The following is a 26,902-nucleotide window of genomic DNA, read 5'->3' on the forward strand; positions in this document are numbered from 1 at the left end:
CCAAAAACTTGTAACATAAATATCTCGACTTTGGAAAATAGTTAGGCAAAAATATTTTAAGATTTTGCTCAGATCAATAGAAGGATCTCACATACCAAATATTACAAACCATCTGATTACCCCTTTAAACTAACTGATGAAGGAAAAGCAAGTCAGAATGTATTTTGAGACCTTGTACTTTGCATTATTTTGGATTTTGATATTTCAAAGCCAAAGAGTCAATTATCAACAAACACTTCAAAGTAAAGTATTTTTCACTTTTCTTCTAACTTCTGGTATCTGCCCTGGCTTACTTTGTGGCAGAATTCCATAGGGATATACAAAGATTTGTCAAAAATAACTGAAATTTTATTGGGGTAATTTTTCAAATCCTTCAAAGATTCAGAATTGAAGAGGATTAAAGACTAAATTTGCGTGGAAATTCCAGGGGGTTTCAATATTTTTCAGCCACAAACCCCCGAACCCCCTCAACAAGCAGTATACAGTTCTTTCTTGAAAAGCTCATTTCAGGCTCAAAATTTTCAAATGACATAAGCACATCAAGGCTCAGCCCTAATAAAAAAAATGTGTACTTCTAGACTGTCCATACAAAAGCTTCAAGGATGTATTTAGACTGGATCGTCAAATTTCAACCATGCTTAGAGGCTTGACGACTTTATTTAGCAACCAACACCATGAGAAAATCAAAGGCTGGCAAATGAAATTGGCTGGCAGTTTGGTTGAAGGTGATTTCGCTCCAAGATATTTCAGGTTAAATTTAAGTGTTTGAAGTAATGGGCTATTCCAGAAAAAATTTGTACCCCCTCTGTTTGAGGAGGTCTTTTTTAAAAAGGTGACCCCCCTGGATTTTTTCCTATTTTTCAAAACCCCCTTGGACTTTTTTCTCCCATTTCTTTGAACCAACCTGAATTTTCGACCCAATTTTACTGACCACCCTGGACGTCACACCTCCTCAACATAGGGTACAGACTATTTCTGGAATAGCCTATTTTTCGTTTTATTTGTTTCAACGAATATAGAAAAAAATCAATTTCAGGAAGTATACACTCACAGCCCCGATGGAACTTCTTCCCAAAATGGGGGAAAGATTTTCTATCTGAAATCCGAATGGGGTTAGAATTTTTGTTGTTCTCAGTTTGAACAACATTCAGTGGGGGTAATTTTGGTGTTTTTTTCTTTTAAATTTTGAAAGGGGATGAAAACAAAACCGATTTTCCAGTGGGGTTAAGTTTGTAGGTAGTGTATTTTGCCCAACAGAGACAACAGTTGTGCAAAATTCACTAGTGGTGTGCGGTGACACACAGGGGTGTTGTACAATCAGACACAAATGAGTAGCCGTGTTCTAAATTTGGGGCCTATTCCATGGCATCAAGAATTGTTTAATCATTTCTTTTCGCACAAAAGAACAAAAAGAAGTCATCAATTTGTTAGATAAGGGTAGTCGCTGTCACAGTTTCATGCCTTTTGCACAAGGGCAAAATGTTTTAATGTTTAGCATCCAAGGATTGTTTGAGGCGTCATAAAGAAAACAAAATTTATTGACGTTTTAGGGTGCAGACAGTGTATTTCTTTTCTTTTTTTTAGTGTTGAAAAGAAGAAATTCGAAGCTGATATTGAGACACACTTTCTTCGTATCTCGCATAAATACCAACATTGCATTGAAGAGATTCCATTCAAAGATGGTTTCCTGAAAATAAACATGAAGAAGAATGGTTGCCATCAAATGACCTATGAAAACAACATGAAGCCTTTCCGCTCTTTGGAAATTAATAACGAGAATCTTACATTAAATGAAGACGGCTATGTTCTAACTTACGAGGTAAACAACTGAAATAAACAACAGTAAACAACAAATCCCTGGGGGAGGGGGTACTTAGACAAATGGAAGGTGCCGCCCTTAAGGGTGCCTTTTTCGACCTTTAAAGTCTCTCTAAGGGTTGTAAAAATCAAAATTTCTAATTTCAGCCCACCCTAAGGGTTACAGAAACTCCTGTATCCTGTATCGATTTTCTAAATTCGGGCGGCAACTCCTGTACCCCTCCGAATCTCAAACTTTACGAAGCAGATACAATCAAAGATATAATATTTTAAGAACAGGATAATTGTTAAAGGCCCTTTCCCTGTTCGATGTTGATAAAGTATTGACTATATCTGATGCACCCTTCCGTGGCTTATAAATAGGCATACTCTTGTCTCCCGAATAGACAAATATTGAATTATTCGAATTTAATTAGCTAGGGGGGGTCTTAATAAGAGCGGGGGATGAATTTTTCTCTCTTAACAATAAGTGGGGGGGGGGCGTCTATTCGGGAGACAAGAGTATTGGCGGTACAAAGGTTGTACCAAAAAATGAAGATCCTTTTAAACTTTAAAAGTTATTCCAGCTCCTTCTTTAATGTTTTAAAACTCTTAAACATTAACGATATGAAAATTCCCGAAACTTCTATCTAGGCAAAGAAGAAGTTATTGTATGATCGATATACACTGGTAGAGGATGGACCTGGTGTCCTTAAAAACAACATTGAAGGAACGAGGACTGCTTTAGCACTGTTCTTGAATGTCCCTTTGTCCAAAGTCAATGTCACCAATATTTATAGGTGAGCAAAAGTCTATTCAGAATTTAACTCTTTTTTTAGTTCCAGTTGAGGGCCTAGATTTGGCCATTTTGGAGATATTTCTTTCATTAGATGAAAGGACAGGACAATCCTTCGTAACTGTTTGACAGTTAGGTTACCCAGTGACACCTCTTCTACTTCTATTGTTCCTCAACTAAAAAAATTCAGTGGGGTTGGTTTTGGAGAGCATTGAATTTCAAAGAGGGATAAAATTAATTGGTCAATCTCCCAGTGGGGCTGAAATGTTAGTGGAATTTTTCCAGCGCAGACTAAACTTTGGGCAAATTTTCCAGTAGGGCTGGGGTTTCAGTGGGACTGTGCCACATGAGTGTCTAGTGGCAAGTGAGTGATATTTTTTTCCCATAGGAGTATCACAAAAGCCACCTTTGAGGCTGGATTTGATTTGGTGTACAATAAACAAAATATTTCTTTGTCTGCTGATTTCTCAACAATCTTTAAAATTGATTGGAAACCAAAAATATTAATTGATTGGGAGAATCGTCAACGAAAGTGGCCAAAAAATGTTCAAGAAATCTTCAAGGTTAGTAATTCTCTAGACTGGAAACGTTGAACGACAATTGAAAGGTCTTTGTAATTGGGTACGTCATCTCTGGCATTTAAAAGCCTTGGGTTTGAACCTCACTCTGATCTTTAGTTTAGTAGCTCGCCATAAGACTGACCTCGTCGCGTTATTCAAAGGCTGAAATATGGAACGGTGAAAAATAATGCAGCTTTTGTTATTTGATATGTTTCGGGCTCGGTCTGTTCTCAAGCCACAAGGGAATCCAGAACTAACAGTGATGATGTTCGATGATCAAGGATTCACTTCAGTGAAGATGATAGTTATAGGTAAAAGAAAAAAGTGCACACTTATCGTGAACAGACTTTAATACATATTTCACTTCATCAACCAGACAGAGGAAGGTTACATTATCGCTAAACCATCGAGCAACGAGCGACACAATACTAAAACAATCGAGTTTCGTTATTCATTCGCCCACGTGGAACGAAAGCTCATCTCAATGCAATCTGCAACACAACGTATAGTGTATCTAATATTCAAGTCAATATTCTATCGATTTATTATACCGATAAATAAGGACAAAATCAGCTCCTTCTTTGGCAAAAATATAATGATGCAGCTTTGTGAGGAAAAGCCACCAACAGATACTGAATTTTGGAACCCTACACCTAAGGGTTTGAGAAATGCAGTTATTACTTTATTAAAAAGATTGAAGAATTATTGTGATGTTGGGTTTATGTCTTACTTTTTCATAGAAAATATTGATATCTTTGAAAGTCTTAGCAAAGATGTGTTACGGAAAATGTCTGTAAAAACAAGTCACATTATTCGGAATTTCGATTCGATCTTGGACAAAGATTTCAAAACTAAAGAATTAATACAGTCCCTAGAAAATGCAAGAAATGCTATTGTGAAAGCTAAAGAGAAAATCAGCATGTTTTTCTCGACAGAGTTTGAAGATAGTTTCGCATATTTTGGTATCTTACCGAAGCTCGTTGGAAGTCAAGAATTTGATCAAAATTTGATTGTATTTATGGAGCTTAGGGAAAGATTTGATCGGATGAATAAATCTGAGATCGACGAAATATTGGATAATGGTTCCTTTGATGATATGCAAATTCTCATTTAGAATCACGTGAATTTTAATAGACGATGTTTATCGCCCGTTGTTACAGGGATAGTAAACCCGGAAAAATGTACATGCACGGATATTACAGTCGTTATGGCAGATTACGGGGAAAAAAAATCGATGGGACAGTTGAAAACTCGGCTGAAAACTCTTCTTCGCAAAAAAAAACATTTGCGAATTTTCTTCTGCTTTTTTTCTTCGGTACTTTTTCTTAGCGATTTGTCTTAGACCATAGTATAATCTACAATTCTAATGAAAACTTGACCAATTTCAGAATCCATAGTGGTCAGAATCCATAAATTTTTGGGGATTGCTACACCTTAAAGAAAGAAATTTTGGCGGAAAGAAAATTTGGCGGATTCCGCCAAATCAAGTTCCCGCCAAAATTCATTTTTTCCTCCATCCGCCAAATTAAATTCCCGCCAAATTAAATTTATCTCACACATTCCCCAAATGTGTGCTATTTCAAGCCTTTAATTATATGGTTGATTACATTTAGCTTAGATTTGTAAAGGACGAGCGGGGCGATAAATCCGTAATAGCCCCGCTTTTTTGTAATCAAAATGTAAACAAAAATTTTAGTAGAGGCCACTATGTCTTCCCGTGTGCAGCAGCTTGTGCAAAGGGATTTTATGATTGAATATTGTTCCTTGAATGTAGAAGATCAAAATTTGAGAGGTGGGGCCGGGTGTGACTACCCGTTGCCATGGAAACTGACGTCATTGGTTACTATGGCAACCAAAATAAAAAGTCGTCAAAATTGAAAATTTTTTGTTTCAGTCGAAAGAGCATGAAAAACTGATAAAGAAAAAGGTCACAACCTATATCTGAAAATGAATATACCAGGAGATATTAAAGAAATAAGGCAAAATGACGTCATAAAACGATGACGTCATCGAAAAATAAAAATTTGCCAAAATTCGAAAATTTTTGGTTTTTTGGAAAAAAGACCCTCCAGGGAACATAAAATATTATTACGAAAACGTTTGAAAATTCGTTAAAAAAAGTCTATTGGCCAAAATTGACAATTTCATTTTTTGCCTGTCGAAGGTTGGAGCTTGCCCAAACACATTACAGGCAAAATTTAAAAATATCAATTTTGGCTCATAGACTTCTTAAAGGGATTTTCAGACTTTTTCGTAATAATAATTTTTGTTCACTGGAAGGTACTCTTTCCAAAAAACCAAAAGTTTTTGAATTTTGGCAAATTTTTGTTTTTCGATGACGTCATCGTTTTATGACGTCATTTTGCCTTATTTCCTTAATATCTCCTGATATATTCATTTTCAGATATAGGTTGTGACCTTTTTCTTTATCAGTTTTTCATGCTCTTTCGACTGAAGCAAAAAATTTTCAATTTTGACGACTTTTTATTTTGGTTGCCATAGTAACCAATGACGTCAGTTTCCATGGCAACGGGTGGTCACACCCGGCCCCACCTCTCAAATTTTGATCTTCTACATTCAAGGAACAATATTCAATCATAAAATCCCTTTGCACAAGCTGCTGCACATGGGAAGCTTTTTCGCGACATAGTGGCCCCTACTAGTTTCGAATGTTTTTATAAGTTTCGAAAAGAATAGCGATTGAGTGTTCTTCAATTCTTTTTTTGACCATATAATTAACGCGGAATAACATGGTATTCTCTAAACCATGTTATTACTAGTACAAACAGGTTTTTTTTGCTTATTTAATAACACTTTTGACCAAATATATCCTACAACCGCCAAATTAAATTCCCGCCAAAATTTCTTCCTTTAAGGTAGCTTTCCGTTTCGGCTATTTTGGTATCCCTACGTGATGGAAAAGAGGGGTTTATTTTATTCCATTTTGAAAATCAGCTAAAGTTTAACTTTGATTGCAACCAATCAATAATTATAGTCTACTTAACCGATTAAGGGTTGGTTTCAGTCATCTTCGGGACCACAAATTTAGACACAACTTTGCAGACACAATCGACCCATTCTGCAACTGTCGAAGTATGTAATTCTGTTGAAATGACACCACATTTCCTGATGCATTGCTCTGATTACTCCAATAACAGACTTGTTATGTTCGACAGCCTTCATCAACTTGACATAACCTTGTTTCCATTTAATCCCAAAACATTGTGTAGAATACTTCTTTATGGCGACCCTGATTTTAGCATTATCCAAAATCATGATATATTGAGTATAACGATAAAATTTATCTGTGAAACAAGCCGTTTTGGGGGACCGTTATTTTAGTCTTTTACTCCAACTGCTCTCCTAGCTCTTTTAGTTTTTGTTTTTCATTTCTGTTAGTGTTTATCCTCTGTAGTTAGTTTTTCTCCCATTTATTAGTTCATTTAATAGTTTATTGTTCGCTTAGTTTGGGTTCCTACCTCCTGGTGGTATGATCTGGTGGTTCTTTTGTGGGAGGCTAGGAACCTTTAGTTTTGTACTATTTGTTCGTGTCACCTATATATAGATAAAAAAAAAGAATTATAGTCAGTTTTTTTCTTCACGCATCATGTGAGTGATTTTCATGTTAAATATTCGTATATACAAATCTAAATCAATTAGTGACTTTCTTGTAAAAAAAAAGCAACATAAAAAACTATTTTTCAGTGTCAAAAATATATATAGTATTATCCGTCGTAAAAAATAGTGTTAAAAATAAAATCTAAAAATGTTCCTCCATTAAATCAAGGAATAAAAGTCCTCCCCCTAAGTTCCAATAGTGACTTTGGAGGTATATCTGGCTTGATTCAACCGCGAGATGAAATTCCATTACAGTATATGGCCCCCAAAACGGAGACGGCCACCAAAACGGAGGTTTTCATTAAAATGAAGATTCTGACTTGTAGATTTATCAGAATTAAACGATTTTTGTTTATTTTGAAAGAATGATGGTTATACTTAAAAATGAGCATGTTTTTGCTGGTTTGAGACAGATTCAAAATAACATATTTGCGTCTAAAGGAAATATTTTAACACCAAAATTAGATAAAAATTGCATATAACTCACTCTAGCTCCTTGGATATTGAAAATAAGTTATGAAAACGGGGTATAGGAAACTTTCTACACCTAATGCCGTTCAGAAAATGCAAATACATCTGTGACTTTAGAGGCTGGGTAAAAGATATAGCATCTTGAAGGTCAACCAGTATTTTGGAGCCCTAGAATCAGCATTGACAAAACCGAAAATTCTAAATATGAGAAAAAGCAAAAAATCTTGGAATTCTATTCCTATCACCTTGAGTTAATAGTTTATAACAAAAAATTAACATTATATATAAAATTTTTCGCTGAATCAGCAAAAATGGCAAATTCTGTCATTTTTTTGCAAAATATAGGAGAGAAATATCTTTAAAGCTTAATATTTTCAGTTTCAGTTAAGCTTTTTTTCTAAAATTTTCACAGCTTATTCCATACATGAATGGAACTATTTTCAAAAGAGATTTGTTTTCAAAAACTTGATTAAGAAGTTGTTAAATCAAAATTGTCATTTTGAAAATTTCTAAATTTTCAGTTTGGACTTTGCAATATCGAAAATCTTGAAATATTTCATAAAAATCATAAATTTTACATCCATCGGGTCGTAAATTTAAGGGAAAACACAAATATGTTCATAGTTTTTCCCCCTTTTACCACCGGGCTTAATGATTTGATTTTAGCTACACCTCCGTTTTGGGGGCCCCAAACCTGCATTTTGACAACCAGGGGTATACTGTAAAAATTTTATCAAATAAATTTATGCCCAAAACCCTCTAAGTCATATTTCAAAACTATGGTCAAAATTTTGTAAACATATCTTAAAGATATCTCGAGAAATCGCTAAAATTTCAAACCTCCGTTTTGGGGGCCATTATAAAAAAGCTACCTATCTTTAAGCGGTTGAAAAATATTGTTGAAATTGAAAATTTTGAAAAAGAACTTCCAGGAAATAAAGTAGAGATGTTAAAGGTTTTCATGCAGCAAAAATTTTTGTAAAATCTCTTTTCCTCTAGATTTGAGAGAAGTTTCAAATTTGATCGCCGTTTTGGGGGCCACATACTGTAGTCTTAACTTTTAGTTTCAAACATGAATTGTATTGAGAAAGGTTAATTGTTAATAGTGGCCATTTTTGCTGATCCCAGATTCCCAACTTGATTTTTCAAACTTTGAGAAAATTTACAAATAACGATTAACACTCCTTTTGTCTATAACAATTCAGAGCATAAACAAAACAAATGCTCAAAGTCACTTTTACGAATTCTTTTATAAACATTTATCGATCTTCCCCCTCGTTATTGCCATTGTTTTAAGAGGTAGGTTTGGGTACCTCTAAGACAAAGGACATAACGAGGAGAAAATCCATTAAGTTTTGAAAAGAAATTGTGTAAACGATTTTTCCAATTAATTATAAATGAGTAAAAAATTGGAAAATGATTTCGATGACGATGATGACAACTACACAAATGACTTTTTTGATCAAGCTTTGCTATGCAGCATGAACTTGTATGGTGGCCAGTTGAAATGTATAGACGGTTGAATATAGAAAAACCATTTTTTGCATTATGTAATAAAATTTGAACCAACCAAAAAGCTTAGGGAAAATCAATTATGACTTACAAAGGAATCGTGATGGAATCAAAAGAAATCGTGCGATTATCACTGTATTCCTTAATCGATTCTCCCCTAGATGTAAACCCACCCAAAGACTTTTTGAAAATGAATTGAAATTTATAAAATACTTGAATTTGCTGCTTTACACGTTTTTTCATAAGAACAAAATATATAAGAACATAAAGACTTCGACAGTCAAAAATTTAAGAACACGTGAAGAATAATAGTTTAAGACTTTGCGAACTCTAAAAACCTTTTTCTTCTTAGGAAAATAGACTGAAGTACTCACAAAATGGTGAAAAATAAGAGGATGTTAAGAATATTTCCAGGCTTAAAACTCAAAAAGAACATCCGTAGGCTTCAAAGTTTTTAGATGTTCTTATAAAAAACGTGTATTTAAATCTCAGCAAATTTGTTTGCTTGAAAAGTCCTTTATGTTTGCATTGATAACCCTTGAGCAAAATATATAAAGAACTCTTATGTTATATATATGGCTTGAATGTCAAAATATTAAGTGATGTTGATAGTCCAAACATTCAAATCAGACTTGTTTGTTGTTTACTTTTGGGCAATTGAATATATTACGATGTCAGGAATAACTTTATTTGTCAATGTATGCTACTTTAAACCATGAACATTTAAAGGGATAATCAGATGGTTTGCGATATTTAGATTTCAGAAACCCTCTGTGGTCCTTAGTAAAACCCCAAAGTAATTTTGTGTAACAATTTTCCAAAACCGACGAGATATCAAAATTTGAGATTTTTGAAAATGGGTTCTTACACGGTTCTTACGTTGAAATGCTATTGTTTTCATCCTAAAAGCCAAAAACTTGTAACTTAAATATCTCGACTTTGGAAAATAGTTAGGCAAAAATATTTTGAGATTTACTCAGAACCATCGAAGGATCCCATAATGCCAAATATTACAAACCATCTGATTATTCCTTTAAACTAACTGATGAAGGATAAGCAAGTCAGAATGTATCTTGAGACCTTGTACTTTGCATTATTTTGGATTTTGATATTTCAAAGCGAAAGAGTTAACTATCAACAAACACTTCAAAGTAAAATATTTTTCACTTTTCTTCTGACTTCTGGTATCTATATTTTCTCCAAAATACAGGAAAATAAATTTCCAGGGAAGTCCTGGGTTTGATCTGTGGCAGAATACACAGGTTGCAAAATAAATGTCTGAAGGCACTAGATCACGCTTTTACTCGAAATTTTTATGTGCTTGTTACATATTATGACATTTATTTCTGATTGGTTCGAATTTATTGACACTAATATAATAAAGTTATCAGCTGAAAGTTGTAAAGCAAGTAACATGGGAATAAAATCACATGAACTTTTTCGAGTAATCACATGTTTTGACTGCATTGATATAATTTTGCAACCCGTGTATTCCATAGGGATATACAAAGATTTGTAAAACATAACAGCAATTCAATGGAGGTAGCTTTTTAAGGCCGGTCTCCACTTGCGCGCGCTGCAATCGCACTTTTTGGCTTCATTCCTTTTTGCTTGGAAAAAAGATTACGTCATAACAATGTAGCGCGCGCACGAAAAAAAAGTTTGGCACATTTCAACCTTTTTCAACCGTTACGTCAGATCGCGCCAATGGAGTTGCTTCATTTTTCTTTTGACCAATAGCGTGGAAGCTTTGCTCGAAAAAATGCGATCGAAGCACGCGCAAGTGGAGACCGGCCTTAAAATCCTACTAAAATTTAGAATTCCAGTGCGGTTCAAAACTAAATTTGCGTGGAATTCCAGGGGGTACTGTATTTCCAGCCACAAACCTCCTCGACACGAAGTTTACGTTTTTTCCTTGAAAAGCCCATTTTAGGCTCAAAAGTTTAAAATAAAATAAGCACATTAAAGCTCAACCCTAATTAATGCCGAGCTTATGTATGTGTATTTTTCTGCGACGAAGGCGGCAAGGTTCTAATTTGTCTAAATCCTGACTGACTGAGGATGACGGTTAATCAGCATTTTTACCGTCCTGGATTTGTCAGGTCAGAACTGCGGGCTTTTCCAAATCGCTTCAGTTATATAACCATCCTCAAAAGTGAAGATACATAAACTATCTAATGTGTCCTTCTAGACTGTCCATACAAAGGCTTCAAGGATGTATTTAGACTGGATCGTCAAATTTCAACCATGCTTAGAGGCTTGACGACTTTATTTAGCAACCAACACCATGAGAAAATCAAAGGCTGGCAAATGAAATTGTCTGGAAGTTTGGTGGAAGGTGATTTTTCTCCAAGATATTTCAGGTTAGATTTAAGTGTATGAAGTATTCTTCGTTTTATTTGCTTACACCCCTTCTTTCACCTCACAGCCCCGGCCGATCTTTCTTCCTCAATGGGGATGAAAATGCCTATTGAAATCCCAATTGGGATAAAGATTCTATTGTTCCAAGTTTAAAAAATCCAGCGGGGATAATTTTGGGGTGAAATTTTCGAACATTGAATTTTAAGTGGGGATGAAATCAAAGTCAATTTCCCACTGGGGCTGAAAATTCTAGGGTACTTTCCAAACCAAGGGCGAAATTTTTGCAAAATTTTCCAGTAGGGCTGAGATCCAAGTGGGTCTGTGACACAGGGGTGCTTGTTTCAACGAATATATGACAGTGTAATAACACTTTCAGCCCCGATGGAACTTCTTCCCAAAATGGAGAAAAACATTTTCTATCCGAAATCTGAATGGGGTTTTATTGTTCTCAGTTTGAACAACTTGTGTAAATGGTTTCGGTCTTTTTCCCAATTGAATTTTGGATGGGGAAGAAAACAAAATGGATTTTTCAGTGGGTTTGAAATTGTAGGTAGTGTATTTTTCCCAGCAGGAGATTAAATTAGCATCGAATGATAACCAGTGTATTTATTTTATTTTATTTAGTGTTGAAAAGAAGAAATTCGAAGCTGATATCGAGACACACTTTCTTCGCATCTCGCATAAATACCAACATTGCATTGAAGCGGTTCCATATAAAATTGGTTTCCTGAAAATAAACATGAAGAAGAATGGCTGCCAAGAAATGATCTATGAAAACAACATGAATCCTTTCCGCTCTTTGGAAAAGAATAAAATCGAGAATCTTACATTAAATGAAGACGGCTATGTACTAACTTACGAGGTAAACAAGTGAAGAACTGATGTCAAAGCCTGGGGGAGGGAGTTCTTGGACAAATGAAAGGTGCGGCGCCCCCAAGGGTGCCATTTTTTATCTTCAAAGTCCCTCTAAGGGTTGCAAAGATCAAAATTTCTAGTTTCAGTCCCCCCCTAAGGGTTACAAAAACTCCTGTATCCCTAAATAAGCTAAATTTCAGGTAAAAAAGTCCCGGTAAGGGTCCCAGACCCTTAAATTTCCGATTTTCAAAATTCGGGCGGCAACCCCTATCATTTCGCAAACTTAGTAGCCCCCGGATCTTAAACTTTCCGAAGCAGATACAATCAAAGGTATAATATTTTAAGAAAAGCAGAAGAGTATAATTGTTAAAGGCCCTTTCCCTGTTCGATATTGATAATAGCCGGGGGCTAATTAATTCTTCGAAAATTTTCCACCTATGACATTCTTATTCCAACCCCCCTCCCGCTTATTGATTTTTGGGAAATTTTTTTGAATGTTCTCTCTTTCCCTCTTCCCTCCTAATTCTGCTGTATCAGCCTCCTTTTCGAACATTTTCCACCCAGCGGATATTTTCATTCAAACCCCCCCCCTGCTTATTAAATTTTGAGATTCTTTTCAACCCCCCCTGCTTATTCCAAACCCCCCGGCTATTAGGTATCCGAGAGTATATCTGATGTACCCTTTCGAGGCTTATAAAAAAGCATATTGGCGCGTACAAAGGTTGTACCAAAAAAATAAAGATCCTTTTAAACTTTACAAGTTATTCCAGCTCCTTCTTTAATGTCTAAAAACTCAAGCATTAACAATATGAAAATTCCCTTAAACTTCTCTGTATATAGGCAAAGAAGAAGCTATTGTATGATCGATATTCACTGGTAGAGGACGGACCTGGTGACCTTAAAAACAGCATTGAAGGAACGAAGACTGCTTTTGCATTGTTCTTGAATGTCCCTTTGTCCAAAGTCAATATCGCCAATAGTTATAGGTGAGGGTGAGGTAAAATTTCATTTAGAATTTGACTCTTGTGCTACAATCATGGTCAGAATATATTGACATTTTTGGGTATTTTACTTTAGCACTTTGCAGAATTAAAATTTCGGGAGAGAATGACATTTTCAGGCTTGCTACCTTATCTAGTCGAATATTTCGATTTGGGAGGGGTACACTGGCTTCCAGGCTAAATTGTCAGCCTTGTGAGACTATTCCCAAACTTTTGGATCTCAGATTCTAAGGCTAATATTAAAACTCAGAGTTAAAGGCACTTAAAGGTTTTAAAGTGACATCGTTTGCTTTACTCATCAGTTTTAATTTACAAGCCTTTTGATATTGAATTGACACAGATGTGGAGCAATCCCTCGAAATCCCTCGAAAATCCCGATGGGGATTGAAATTTTATTATTTCTCGACTAAAAAATTTCAGTGGGGTTGGTTTTGCAGTGAATTTTTTCCATTGAATTTCAAGTAGGGATAAAATCAATAGAGTCAATTTCCCAGTGGGGCTGAATTTTTCCAGCGCTGACAAAACTTTGGGCACATTTTCCAGTGGAATGGGGTCCCAGTGGGACTGTCACACAGAAGTGTCTAGTGACAAGTGAGTCATATTTTTTCCCATAGGAATATCACAAAAGCCACCTGTGAAGCTGGATTTGATTTGGTGTACGATAAACAAAAGATTTCTTTGTCTGCTGATTTCTCAACAATTTTTAAAATTGATTGGAAACCAAAAATAATAATTGATTGGGAAAATCGTCAAAGAAAATGGCCAAAAAATGTTCAAGAAATCTTCAAGGTTAGTAACTCTCTGAAAACGTTGAACGAGAAGTGACCTTTTTAATTGGGTGCATTTACTCATCTCTGGCATTTAAGGGCTCAGACCATAGTGATTTTTTTATATTTACCATGTTAAAAATATAGTTTTCTGCCTGATGTAAATACATTTTCTGTTAGACCAACTATTCCTGAATCTGAAAATTTAAAAATCATAATGAAAAAAATTGACGAAGAAGAAAATGAAGACTTTTGCGAAGAAGAGTATTTCAACCTTTGAGGACCTATATTCGGCGAAGAAAAAACATTTTAAAATTTTGAAATTTTGCGTCAGATGGTGTATCTTTAACCAAACTAAAAAGGGATTTTCGGAAAATTTTTGAAAAAGCTTCTTTGGCTCGAAATCTTGAAAATAGCGCTTTTTGACAAATTTTCATCCCAATTTTTCGTAGAAAAACAGTCATAATTTTTGATACATTAAGTTGGAAAAATTTTCCGAAAGATTTCAAATAGTCCAATTCTTTGCAGACAAGTTACAACAAGTTTGAAGCAAAAAGGTTAATTACCCATTAAAACTTAGCACTTTTTGGTGAAGAGGATAATATAACATTTTATTAGCCTATTTTTAAAGTTCATAACGTCATTTTTGTTGACAAGATAAATTACCAAACAACTTGTAAAAGCAATTTTTTGTTAAAAGTGTCAAGGAACCCAAAACAAAAGTTTTATCTTTAAATTCATCAACAAACTTTTTGGCTATGATCAGAGCCATTAAGTAAAGTAAGTTTGTGACCGCAGTCGAGGGCGTTCAGGTTTGAACCCATAACCTTGCGCATCGTAACTGGATTACTGCCTTACCTTCATGCTACGCTCACTCGACATTTAAAAGCCCTGGGTTTGAACCTGACTCTGTCTTTAGTTTATTAGCTCGTCATAAGACTGATCTCATAGCGTTATTCATGATATTCATGACGTAATATTTTCTACGGAAAGACCCCGGTTTTTGCTAAGTGGCAAATTTTGTACAACTTTTGTCTAGTTTGAATTTGCCACTACTGGCTAAAACTAGGGTCTTTCCGTAGAAAACATTACGTCATGAATATCTGAATTCAAAGGCTGAAATGTGGAATAGTGAAAAATAGTACAGCTTTTGTTATTTGATATGTTTCGGACCCGGTCTATCCTCAAGCCACAAGGGAGTCCAGATCTAATAAATATTTCATTTCATCAACCAGACAGACGAAGGTTACATTATCGCTAAACCATCGACCAACGAGCGACACAATACCAAAACAATCGAGTTTCGTTATTCATTCGCCCACGTGGAACGAAAGCTCATCTCAATGCAATCTGCAACACAACGTATAGTGTATCTAATATTCAAGTCAATATTCTATCGACTAATTATACCGATAAATAAGGACAAAATCAGCTCCTTCTTTGGCAAAAATATAATGATGAAGCTTTGTGAGGAAAAGCCACCAACAGATACTGAATTTTGGAACCCCACATCTAAGGGTTTGAGAAATGCAGTTATTTCTCTATTAAATCGATTGAAGAATTATTGTGATGTTGGGTTTATGTCTTACTTTTTCATAGAAAATATTGATATCTTTGAAAGTCTTAGCAAAGATGTTTTACGGAAAATGTCTGTAAAAACAAGCCACATTATTCGGAATTTTGATTCGATCTTGGACAAAGATTTCAAAACTAAAGATTTAATCAGATCCCTTGAAAATGCAAGAAATGCTATTGTGAAAGCTAAAGAGAAAATCAGCATGTTTTTCTCGACAGAGTTTGAAGATAGTTTCGCATATTTTGGTATCTTACCGAAGCTCGCTGGAAGTGAAGAATTTGATCAAAGTTTGATTGATTTTATGGAGCTTAGGGAAAGATTTGATCGGATGAATAAATCTGAGATAGATGAAATATTGGATAATGGTTCCTTTGATGATATGGAAATTCTCATTTAGAATCACGTGCGTATTTTAATAGACGATGTTTATGGCCCGTTGTTACAGGGAAAGTAAACCCGGTAAAATATACATGCTCAATCTTACAGCCGTTATGGCGGATTACGGAAAAAAAATCGATGGGAGAGTTGAAAACTCGGCTGAAAACTCTTTTCCGCGAAAAATTTTCTTCGGTTTTGGGTAATCTTTCTTAGTGATTACAATCAGGGACAAAATACTTGGCACAAAAGGGAAATTCACCAGGGTGTTTTGAAACCACAATCGATTTGTAAGTGCTCTAAAGTAGGTTTGAAGGGTAGAGTTTTAACTCTGAGTTTTATCGCTAGACTTGAGACTAGAAAAGTTCAAAAATGGTCTAGTAGGGCTTGAAATATAGCCTAGAAACCCATAAATCCCTCCCAGATCGAAATACTCGATGAAATCAAGTTGAAGGCCTAAAAATTGACATTCTCGCTCAAACTTCAATTTTCGAAAAATTGTAAATTAGCCAAAAGTGCCAATATATTATGACACTGATTGTAGTCTCAAACTATAGTATAGTCTAAAATTCTAATGAAAACCTTACCAATTTCAGAATCCATAGTGGTCAGACTTATAGTATCACCGCGTGATGGAAAAGTGAGGCTATTTTACTCCATTCCGAAAATCTGCTAAAGTTTAACTTTGATTGCGACCAATCAATAATTACAGTCAGTTTTTTTCATCACGCATCATACTTTATGTTAAATATTCGTATATATACATATCTAAATTAATTAGTGACTTTCTTGTAAAAAAAACAACATAAAAAAACTATTTTTCAGTGTCGAAAATATATAATATTATCCGTGGTAAAAATATAAAATAGTGTTAAAAAAATAAAATCTAAAATATTTTCCTCCCCTAAATCAAGGAATGTCTACATATACTAATAATGATATAATTATGTACTATCCAAAGGGCTTATGATGCGTTCTGCTTATCTACTCCTCGGTGAGTGCGACACCGGGTGATGACTAGTATATTCTCTAAGTCTTCAATTGTTCCAAAAGTGACTAACTATGGAGGTATCTGAGTCGATTCAACCGTGAGCTGAAATTATTTTTATCTTTTGTTTTAAACATTGTCGTTTAAATATGTATTGAAAAAAGGTTAATTGTTACTAGTGTTCATTATTGCTGATCCCGGATTCCAAACTCGATTTTTTTCAACGTTGAGAAAACTTACAAATATGTACAGATTCGACCACCACATGCATTTCAATAATTTAATCTCAAATATGTAAGGCATCCCCTTCTCACAGACCAGGTAGGATCCGGGGGGGGCATTTCAGGTAAGTGACCTACCGGAGCACTGTAAGGGTCCGATTTTAGAGACCTGATTTTTGGCCGAACGTACGGTCGTTTTCAAAATCGAGTGCCCCCCTCCCCCCCGCCCGGGATAGGATATTTTCAGCCAGTTGGGGGTAAAAATAACAGACCAAAACTCAATGGGGATTGATATTTCCATGTTTTTATGGCTGGGGATTTGAATTCCATTGCTTTCGAGCCAGAAAATTCAGTCGTGATGGAAAAAACAGTACATATTTTGCAGTGAGGGTTCGCTCACTGTGATAATTTCCCAATAGGGAAAAAAATAGAGTAGAATTATCCACAGGGGACGACATTTTGGCCAATTTTTCCTGTGAGATGGGTTCCAAGTGGATCTGTAAAAAAGGGGTGTTATAAACAAACAATTATCATTCTTCCTTCTCGTCGTCTTTTTGTTCTTTGTCTTGTGGCGTTTGTTGAAACCTACCTGGTTTCAAATCAAAAATAGACGGTAGTTTTCGTCGTGATTCCGCCGTACCGCCCTCTTTACTTTCTCTCAATAGGGCGGCCGCCTTATCACTTCCACCAAGCATTAAAGTGACCAGATCAGTCAATCGGTCTATTTTCATGTTCATTGTTTTTATTTCTTGTTCATACTTGAGAGCCTGCTGATTAAACTGGACAGACATTTCGTCGAACTTTTGCAGACCCTGAGATTGCATTTGATTTATAGTCTCTGCAGAGGGTAGTTTTTCTTCAATCTCTTCCCTGATTTCATCGACTACTTGTTTAATTTGAATGGTGACTTTTTGAAGCTCTCCTTCTTCTTGATTATCGTCGTCATCGTAATATAAAACCTAGGGAGATAAAACATCAAGCATGTCGTTTAGAAGCTCTCCAAAAGCAAATAAACGCACTTCTGTTTCAACTTTTCGTGTCGAAACCATACATTGCTACTTCTACACATTTTACCTGCTGTCAGAATATACGTGCAGAAAGGCAGCCTAATTTTTCTTTCGATAAATTTAAGTTCAGTTGACTCTCTCTCTCTCTTATTCGATCTTCAAGGGACTAAAGATTTTCTTCGAATTAGAGACGTTGTGGACGGCGAAATATGAAATTTGTCGTTCTTTTTTGTCGTTCTTTATGAAATTTGTCGTTCTTTTTGTCTATGTTCTATTTTTTTGTTAGATAGACTCTAAACTCACACGGCTATCAAAAAAAAAGAAAAGAAAAATTAAACAACATACCTCAGGAGCACATTTCCCTTGAATGAACAACCTGAATCGGTCGTTTGATTTCGCTCCCATGTTCTGTTGGTGTGTATTAATAGAGTTCGCCATCTGCATGAGGGCGTTAGCTTTGGCGTTATCATAAACTCTCTGAAAGGTGTCCGACATCAAAGCAATGAATAAATTCAGGAGAAGAATTCCGGACAGAGCAGTAAAAGTACCGACCAAGATCTGAGCCATAAGTTTATCAACAGAGACAATAGCATTAAAGTCATACTCCCCAACCACGGTGACAAGCCATACAGAGTATATCAAATCGTTCACTTGTTCCCATCCGTCACCTGACTCTTTCGATCGCGCCATAATGGCCGCGCGTTCGCTTCCACCAAACAACATCCAGAAGGCAATAATGTAAGGAATGAAGAATTCGAAATAAAGGAAGCCAAAACGTAATGTATCACGTAAAATATGTCCAAGCATCACAATGAATGGTCCTGAATAGAATATAATAATCATTAGGAACTTTGTGGTCTGCAAATACACATCTACACATCTTTTAATCATATTCACAAATATCCACCGGGCAGGATTATTTGCAGTTATCGTACAACCAAAATGCATAAAAAGTGGAAAACGACCTAAAATAAATTTTACCTAGTTGAATATACAAATAAGCAAAGTTGTTATTTCTCTTAAGAATGCGTACTAGATTAAAGCACATGGAGGAAAATACAGTCAACCCTCTCTAACTCGAACCTTTTTTATTCGAACGTTTCTGTTATTCGAACTAAAATACGGACCCAACAGCTGATTGGTTGAAAGTGACATATTGACTGATTTTACGTCACTTACAACCAATCAGCTATTAGGTCCGTGAAGTTTTTAACGTTCACAACGTCATCATAACGTTAGATGAGCGTTGAAACAACGTTATGCACCAGCTGGGACAGGGGTGTTATGTAAATCCAGATCTTACCTAGTGCTTGGAAAGCTCTCATTGCTTTCAATAAACGAATCCATATCACGATCATGGACAATGCCAGAATTTCTCGGTGAATATTCGAAGCTTCTTCGTCTCCACACAACGCAATAACACGGACTACAACACCAGCGGATATCCAGATGTAAACAATCCAATCGAAGATATTCCACCAGTCAGCAAAATAGGAGATCCGCGAACCTGAAATAATATGATGAATTGCAAAAAAAATAAGTATGATTACTTTGAAAGAGGGAAAGCTTCACGGATTGAATTTGAATTGAATTTGAGTCAGATTTATGGGAGTTTTTATTGGTTAAAAATAATGCTTTATCATGGACTTTTTATATTTTCCGAGTTTCTCCAAATCTACCAGGCTATAAATACTGAATATTCCGTAGCTATACCACAGGAAAAAATTTTCGATTTCCAAAGTTGGAAATTTCAAGTTTTCTTAGTTGGAAAAAAGATAAAATCCAATGGAAAATCCAACCTGGAAATGTGGGACATTCTCCAAGGTTGGAAATTTTGCATTTTCCATGGCTTGGAATTTTCAAAAATCCAGGTTGAAAAAAGCCAAAATCCAAATTTAACAAGGTTGGAATTTTTTAAAATTCAGTTGGAAAAAAGCCAAAATCCAAGCTAAACAAGGTTGGAATTTTTTAAAATTCAGTTGGAAAAAAGCCAAAATCCAAGCTAAACAAGGTTGGAATTTTCGAAAATCCGGTTGAAAAAAGCCAAAATCCAAAAAGTGATGGCAGAGATGTGGAAAAAGAGATCTTAAACAAGGTTTTTATTTTTGTGAACAGTCACTCGCTAGCCTAGGCTCGATGGCTCCCGGTCAATCTCTCGTTATTGTTCGCACAGATACGTGGTTGATCTTAGATCACTCACACAGCTCAGCAGGGCACCATTTGAAACTATGACACGAGTACCCTATGTGCTTCACTGTTCGAACTCACTGCGATTGACCGAGGCCGCTCCGAAAGAACGCCTCACCTGACGGAAACTTACAGCTTGACTGCTCACATTATAACCTAATATCTAGGTTAGCTATACATCAAAACAGTTTTGAGCGAAAAATCGCTTGTGGTTTTCTCAAAAGACATGCGCAGAAAATGGTTACAAAAACGTAATTTCCACATGGATTTTTAACGTTTTCCAAACTGTTTGGAGAAGCAAAAATTTCCAACCCAAAATGTCTAGTTTTCCAATCGAAAGAGTTTCAATTTCACAAAAATGTATTTTCCACATGGGTTTTTAACGTTTTCCAAACTGTTTGGAGAAACACAAATTTCCAACCCAAAAATTCTAGTTTTCCAAGGAAGAGTCTCAATTTCACAAAAATGTAATATCCACATGGATTTTTAACGTTTTCCAAACTGTTTGGAGAAACACAAATTTCCAACCCAAAAAGTCTAGTTTTCCAAGAAAGAGTCTCAATTTCACAAAAATGTATTTTCCACATGGATTTTTAACGTTTTCCAAACTGTTTGGAGAAACACAAATTTCCAACCCAAAAAGTCTAGTTTTCCAAGGAAGAGTCTCAATTTCACAAAAATGTAATATCCACATGGATTTTTAACGTTTTCCAAACTGTTTGGGAGAAACACAAATTTCCAACCCCAAAAGTCTAGTTTTGCAAGGAGGAGTCTCAATTAAAAACAAGTGATACTTTTATGGACCTACCTGGTTATGCATTTAACACATATATAATTGATATCTACATAAGCGTGACCATTAAGCATTCATTCAGAACACAAATAGTGACGATCTATTAAAATTAGTTGTTTGTTTCTTATAAAAAAACACGTTTAGAAACCAAAATTTCATGCTCTTGAAATATTCTTTCATATTCAAGAGTTCGAGAGCAAAAAAACATATCTCATCAAAAAATTCAGTAATTTTAAGAACATTGATGTATGCTTATTAATAGTGATTCTTATAGATAAACATGCGTTTTTTTTGCAAAAATCTGTTTGAACCATCTTTTACCTATGATGGTACCTTACTTTCCTGCAAAAAATCAGAAAAAAATAATGATCCAATTTTTCACAAAGTCCAAAAAATACATTTTTTAGCCGTTTTTTGGCCCAAATTTGCCCAAAAATTATTTTCCAAAAATCGGACTCCGTCACATTCGAGGGTTTATAGTTATGCATCTTTGTGCAAAAAATCGTAAAGAATGAAAGAGCCAATCTTGAGAAAAGCTAATACCTAAGTAATTGATAATGTGCTTATAAAAAAATATCGAATTTGGCCAGTTTTTCTATAAAAACACGCCAAGCAACCAAAATTTCATGTCGAAACACACATATTCTTTAAAAGTAAGCCCTCCTGAGCAAAAAAAACATCTATCTCATAAAAAAATTGAGTTATTTGACTAAGAACATTGATGTATGCTTATTAATAGTGATTCTTATAGATAAACATGCGTTTTTTGAGCCAACAAAATTTTTTTGCAAAAATCTGTTTGAACCATCTTTTACCTATGATGGTACCTTACTTTCCTGCAAAAAATCTGAAAAAATTAATGATCCAATTTTTCACAAAGTCCAAAAAACACATTTTTTAGCCGTTTTTTGGCCCAAATTTGTCCCAAAATTTTTTTTTTTTTTAAATCGGGCTCCGTCACATTCGAGGGTTTATAGTTATGCATATTTGTGCAAAAAATCGTAAAGAATGAAAGAGCCAATCTCGAGAAAAGCTAATACCTAAGTAATTGATAATGTGCTTATAATAAAATATCGAATTTGGCCAGTTTTTCTATAAAAACACGCCAAGCAACCAAAATTTCATGTCGAATCACACATATTCTTTAAAAGTAAGCCCTCCTGAGAAAAAAACATCTATCTCATAAAAAAATTGAGTTATTTGACTAAGAACATTGATGTATGCTTATTAATAGTGATTCTTATAGATAAACATACGTTTTTTGAGCCAACAAATTTTTTTTGCAAAATTCTGCTTAAGCCAATTTTTACCTACGATGGTACCCTACTTTCATGCAAAAAATCAGAAAAAATTAAAGACCTAATTTTTCACAAAGTCCAAAAAACCCGTTTTTTAGCCGTTTTTTGGCCCAAATTTGCTCCGTCACATTCGAGGGTTTATAGTTATGCATCTTTGTGCAAAAAATCAGAAAAAACTAACGAGCCAATCATGAGGAAAGCTAATAACTAACGAACGGACGAACGGACAAAGGTTAATTTATAGGACCTCCACCGGGGTAGGTCCAAAGGTCCAAAAATGTAATATCCACATGGATTTTTAACGTTTTTCCAAACTGTTTGGGAGAAACACAAATTTCCGACCCAAAAAGTCTAGTTTTTCAACCCGAGGTATCAAATTTACAAAAATATCTATTTTCACATCGATTTGTGACCTTTTTTTCAATTCCCAAACTGTTTGGAAAATAAAAATTTCCCACCCAAAAAGTCATGTTTTCCAACCAGCCTTGGAAAATTGTCATTTCTACATGGGGTTTTTTCACTTGATTTTTCAAGGGCATTGGTTTATTCTACAAAACCTATGGGTAATTTACGTTTTCCAAATCAGCTTAAGGTAATCGCTAAAATTTCCAACCTTCAATTATAAAACCAAAATTTCCAACCCAAAAAATATTGAATTTCCAACCCAAAAATATTGAATTTCCAACCTTGGAAATCGAAAATCTTTTCCTGTGTACAACGAATCGAAATAAAGTTTTTTGATTTGGCAACGGCGACATGATAAAACAAAACAAGGAAATGGAAGAAAATTAAACCTTGTATCCGTTCAAGTTCCTGCAAAATGTATTTCCGTTCTTCAGGCCATCTCGGATGACAATACATCAAATCTTTTTGTAATTCAGAACTCCGCCATCGCGATAAACGTTTGTGTTCTCGTATTGAACAACGCCATTCATATAGTTCCTGCAAAATAGATCCGTAGTTTAAAGTAATTCAGTTGAATTCAGCAGCGTGGCTACGAGTTTTTATTTAAAGAGGCGAGCTGACAAAAATCTTTATCTGAGATAACTTCTCCATTATGTAAGAATGTTTAATTAAATGAAAGTTATTAAAGATAAGAACCAAAAATCTTTAAACTCAAAAAATGTGCAAACTGATTATAGCTCCGTATGCGAAAAAGATCAGGCCTAAAAAAGGTCAAAGTTAGCTAAAATAAGGTTTTTAAATTAAAGAATCTATAAAAACTCAAACTACAAAAATGATTTTTGTGAATTCTAATTTACCTGTACGATAAAGATGAGAGTTGCCAGTACTGCGAGCGATTCTAGAATGACACGCCACCAAGTTTTAGAGAAGGGTTGAGAATATTCAGAAACGCTGGCAGTGGGAGTACTGATAGCAACAATTGACCATAATAAAACAAACATGAATTGACCTAACAGGTGCCACATGTGTCGGTTCCGTGCAAAATGATTCCACTTGACTTGTAGAAGCCGACGGAAGACAGGATGTAGTAAAAGATTCATTTGTTTGCCTTGGATTACCACCTGGAAAGTTTAATATAAAAACCTATTGATACACGTTTTTAATAAGAAGAAACTATAACAACATAAGGTTACGATGGCCAGAATATAGGAGCAAGTTAAGATCATTTTAAGGCTTCGCAGACACTCTAAAACACCCGACTTCTTAGGAAAATGGACAAAAATACCATGGGGGAAAATGAGAACATTTTTAGGCTTAAAACTCAAAAGTTTAATACGAACATCCGAAGGGTTAAAAAATGTTAGATGTTTTTATGAAGAGAAACACGTGTATGTACTCTTTTTAAGACAATCAGGTTTTAAATTTGGTCTGCAGGTGCGGCACTTCCTATCATTTGGTTAAAATTAGTCGAAAGGGTAGCTTCATTTAGTTTGGAAATAATTCGTGTCTGTATGTAACGTGTTCATGTGGTCAACAGGGAATAATCAACAATAAATAAAAATGGTACCTGCATGGGGGTTCTTGCGAATTGTTGGATAGTTCCTGGCTGAATCGGCTCCAACAGATCCAAATAAAAATATTGTTTACGATTCGGGCGGTCTGTCACATGATACTGATTAAGAGCGACTTTGGCGGTAGGTGGCATTTTTTCGATCATAAGACTAAGGGCGGATAGTCCACTTGAGTCACAAACGCCTACCGTGGCGCCCTGCTCGACTAAGTAGAGGGCGGTCTCTGAGCGATCTAAAAATTGAGTAGCAGATTGACTATTTCACAGTGCAGATCATGCGTAAAGGTATTGTTTAGACGTAAATCGAACGAGGATAAAAAGTTAACAATTTAACTAAACTCTTCAGACAAATAATATTTCAATCCAGTTTTTAAAAACACACCACATTAATGTTCCGTAAACTATTAAATGTGTCCTCAGCTGACTGATTTACTTAAGATTTTTACTGGTGAAAAAAAATCACTTCTCCAAGATTCGATTATTTCTTGAAGATCAAATTGGAGAAAGTTAACGATTATCAAGCTCTTCTAATTCAGCGGTGACTTGTTAAAGCACTTCTCAATAATTCGAGTATTTCTTACTCGAATAAAACGCTTTGAACTCGGAATCGAATAAGAGATATCAACGGTCACCAAGCTTACCTAATTCAGCAGCAACTTGTAAAGGTGTTCTCATCTTACTATCACGGACTTCAATATCACATCCAATCTTCAACAACATTTTTAGAGAATCAACCGCATCGTTTTTGGCTGCATAATGAACAGGTGTTTGTTCTTCACCGAACGTACGCGCATCTCTGTCCGCTGAAATGAAATGAGTGTAGATGGTTGACTTTCTGGCTTCAATTCCCTTTTTTGACGAAATTTGACTGTCTAAATAAGTCTTAATCAAAGCAATGCCTCTTTTTGACGTTAATAAAAAGACACAATTCAATCCCTTTCAAGGAATATTTGGAACTTTCAACTATCTGTGGAATTAGATCAAATACATATGCTTACCTCCATTTTCGATAAGAAATTTGACCATTTCAGGATAATTGACTGCAGAAGCCACATGAAGAGGAGTTCGACCAAACTTATCACGACTGTTAATATCTGCATTCTGTTCAAGGATAAACTTCCCTACATCACAATGCCACGTGCGAGCAACCTCGTGGAAAACTGTTTGTCCGTAACGGTCCGCAGTATTGATATCTGCACCGTTATTGAGTAGAGATTCAATGAAATCCAAGTCTAATTCATCATCTACATTTTTACTACGGGCTAGTTTGGATAAATATATAATCAATGCTTTATTGCTTGATTTTGATAAATCTCGAACTGCATGGTGGTGATGATGGCCTCTATTCTGTCGGATAGGCGAAGGAGATCGATGCAAGTCGTCATCAGATTCGGAATCTGATTCTTCGCATTCGGATGCGATTCCGTTCAAAGTGGAGTTCAAATTCTCAAAAAATTGTTCCTCAGATTTTTTCTTGGTTAGCGGTCCCCCTGGTTTTGGCGTCATTGAGCGACGGCTAGTTTCATGTGACCGGCGACACGACGCCAAATGTTTCCACTTAGAAACGTTAGAAATTTTCCTTAAAGCTTTATTCCAATAATCTTTCGATTTTTCATCTTTGGGATGCTTCTGGTCTAATAAAAATTTTGTGAAGTCCATTTCACTCATATGTAAAAAGTCTTTTTTCATGTTATAATTTTCATCTGCCCCATTGTTATAACTGGGGTTAATTTTACCTCGCATTCTTTTCATTTTGTGATCATTTACTTTATGTATTGGTTGCTGGTGAACTTTTTTTTAATAATCTCTGTTTATATCCTAAAATTAAAAATCAAACAACAAAATGACATATGTTTTCTTGAAGTGGATGAGAATCCATCATACATTGATCAAACATCAAACAAATGTTTGAAAATTTCTATATGAAAATGGAGTAGGTTCCATGAACCTAAAAGAACACAAAAAAGAGAGAAAAAAAACTAAACATTCCAAGAAACCTCTTGAACTGGGATCAATATAATATTAAAATTTAGAACTCTAGGAGAAGATTTAGGAGTGTTAACAACAAAGCATATCGGTCAACTACCCAGATTAAAACTGCAAATTTATAGCAATTAAAGAATTTCCCGAGTACATTTCAGTACCTCATTCAGTATCTTAACTTCTTAAATTTCCGGTAAATAAAGTTTTCCATATTCCTTCTCACTCTGCTTGGTAAATCTCAAAATTTCTTTTGTTCGAAGCCAAGAAAAAAAAATTAATAAAGTAAAATTAAGTAAATTTTTCAACTTATGTCCGAGATCATTGGATCCATTCAAGAAAAATAGCTTTATCATTTGATCAGGACCTGTTCCATGATTTAGAAAACAAAAGAGGTCAACAAGGCTGGCATGAACTTGATTTGCACTGAGGAGAAAATTACGATTTTGACCCCCTAAAAATGGCCCTATCGAAACATCTGTGTTCATATACAATTTTTTGAGATAAAAATGAAATGTCAACAGATAAAATAGGATTTCCTTAGTATATTTTTATTTTCATTACTTTACAGACTGCCAAATTTTCAAAATTTTGATAGTTTTTCCAAGGTTTTGAGAAATTTACGTTAAATTTTTCAATTTATTCATGAATTCGACCTTTTTGTGTCTTTTCTGCATTTTTGTCAGGTAAAGTAGTTTTTGCTGCCTTTTTAGGAGATTTTATAGGTGAAAATCTTTATTTCTTTATAAAAATTTTATTTTTTC

The 26,902-nt window shown here is 35.0% G+C and overlaps 2 protein-coding genes and 1 long non-coding RNA gene across 3 annotated transcripts; 2 read left to right on the forward strand and 1 right to left on the reverse strand.

Moving 5' to 3' along the window:
- Positions 1-575: 575 nt before the first annotated feature.
- Positions 576-15,711, forward strand: LOC136812362 (uncharacterized). Its single transcript, XM_067068858.1, has 5 exons — positions 576-750; positions 1,585-1,819; positions 2,452-2,597; positions 13,586-13,760; positions 14,974-15,711. The coding sequence occupies exons 1-5, from the start codon at positions 635-637 to the stop codon at positions 15,709-15,711; spliced, it is 1,410 nt and encodes a 469-aa protein (XP_066924959.1). The 5' UTR covers positions 576-634.
- On the forward strand, positions 9,762-11,895 carry LOC136812427 (uncharacterized). Its single transcript, XR_010847351.1, has 3 exons — positions 9,762-9,905; positions 10,946-11,117; positions 11,740-11,895. It is a non-coding gene; the product is annotated as an uncharacterized lncRNA (long non-coding RNA).
- Positions 15,712-17,343: 1,632 nt separating the features above from the next.
- Positions 17,344-25,978, reverse strand: LOC136812428 (transient receptor potential channel pyrexia-like). The gene is made up of 8 exons (XM_067068921.1): positions 25,157-25,978; positions 24,800-24,961; positions 24,156-24,391; positions 23,446-23,709; positions 22,978-23,125; positions 19,209-19,412; positions 18,251-18,726; positions 17,344-17,857 (listed from the first exon to the last, which is right to left on the reverse strand). Exons 1-8 carry the CDS (start codon positions 25,908-25,910, stop codon positions 17,429-17,431), a joined length of 2,673 nt encoding a protein of 890 aa, XP_066925022.1. The 5' UTR covers positions 25,911-25,978; the 3' UTR covers positions 17,344-17,428.
- Positions 25,979-26,902: the final 924 nt, after the last annotated feature.

The sequence above is a fragment of the Clytia hemisphaerica genome, unplaced genomic scaffold (assembly GCF_902728285.1).
Source record: "Clytia hemisphaerica strain Z4C2 unplaced genomic scaffold, Clytia hemisphaerica genome assembly, whole genome shotgun sequence".
Lineage (NCBI taxonomy): Eukaryota > Metazoa > Cnidaria > Hydrozoa > Leptothecata > Clytiidae > Clytia > Clytia hemisphaerica.

Coding starts and splice junctions, on each gene's coding strand:
- LOC136812362 (XM_067068858.1), top strand. CDS start 635: ATGCTTAGAGGCTTGACGACTTTATTTAGCAACCAACACCATGAGAAA. Junction 1,820..2,451: donor GCTATGTTCTAACTTACGAG/GTAAACAACTGA, acceptor ACTTCTATCTAG/GCAAAGAAGAAGTTATTGTA. Junction 13,761..14,973: donor ATGTTCAAGAAATCTTCAAG/GTTAGTAACTCT, acceptor TTCATCAACCAG/ACAGACGAAGGTTACATTAT.
- LOC136812428 (XM_067068921.1), bottom strand. CDS start 25,910: ATGAAAAGAATGCGAGGTAAAATTAACCCCAGTTATAACAATGGGGCA. Junction 24,962..25,156: donor ATTTCTTATCGAAAATGGAG/GTAAGCATATGT, acceptor ATTTCATTTCAG/CGGACAGAGATGCGCGTACG. Junction 18,727..19,208: donor GAGAGCTTTCCAAGCACTAG/GTAAGATCTGGA, acceptor TATTCTATTCAG/GACCATTCATTGTGATGCTT.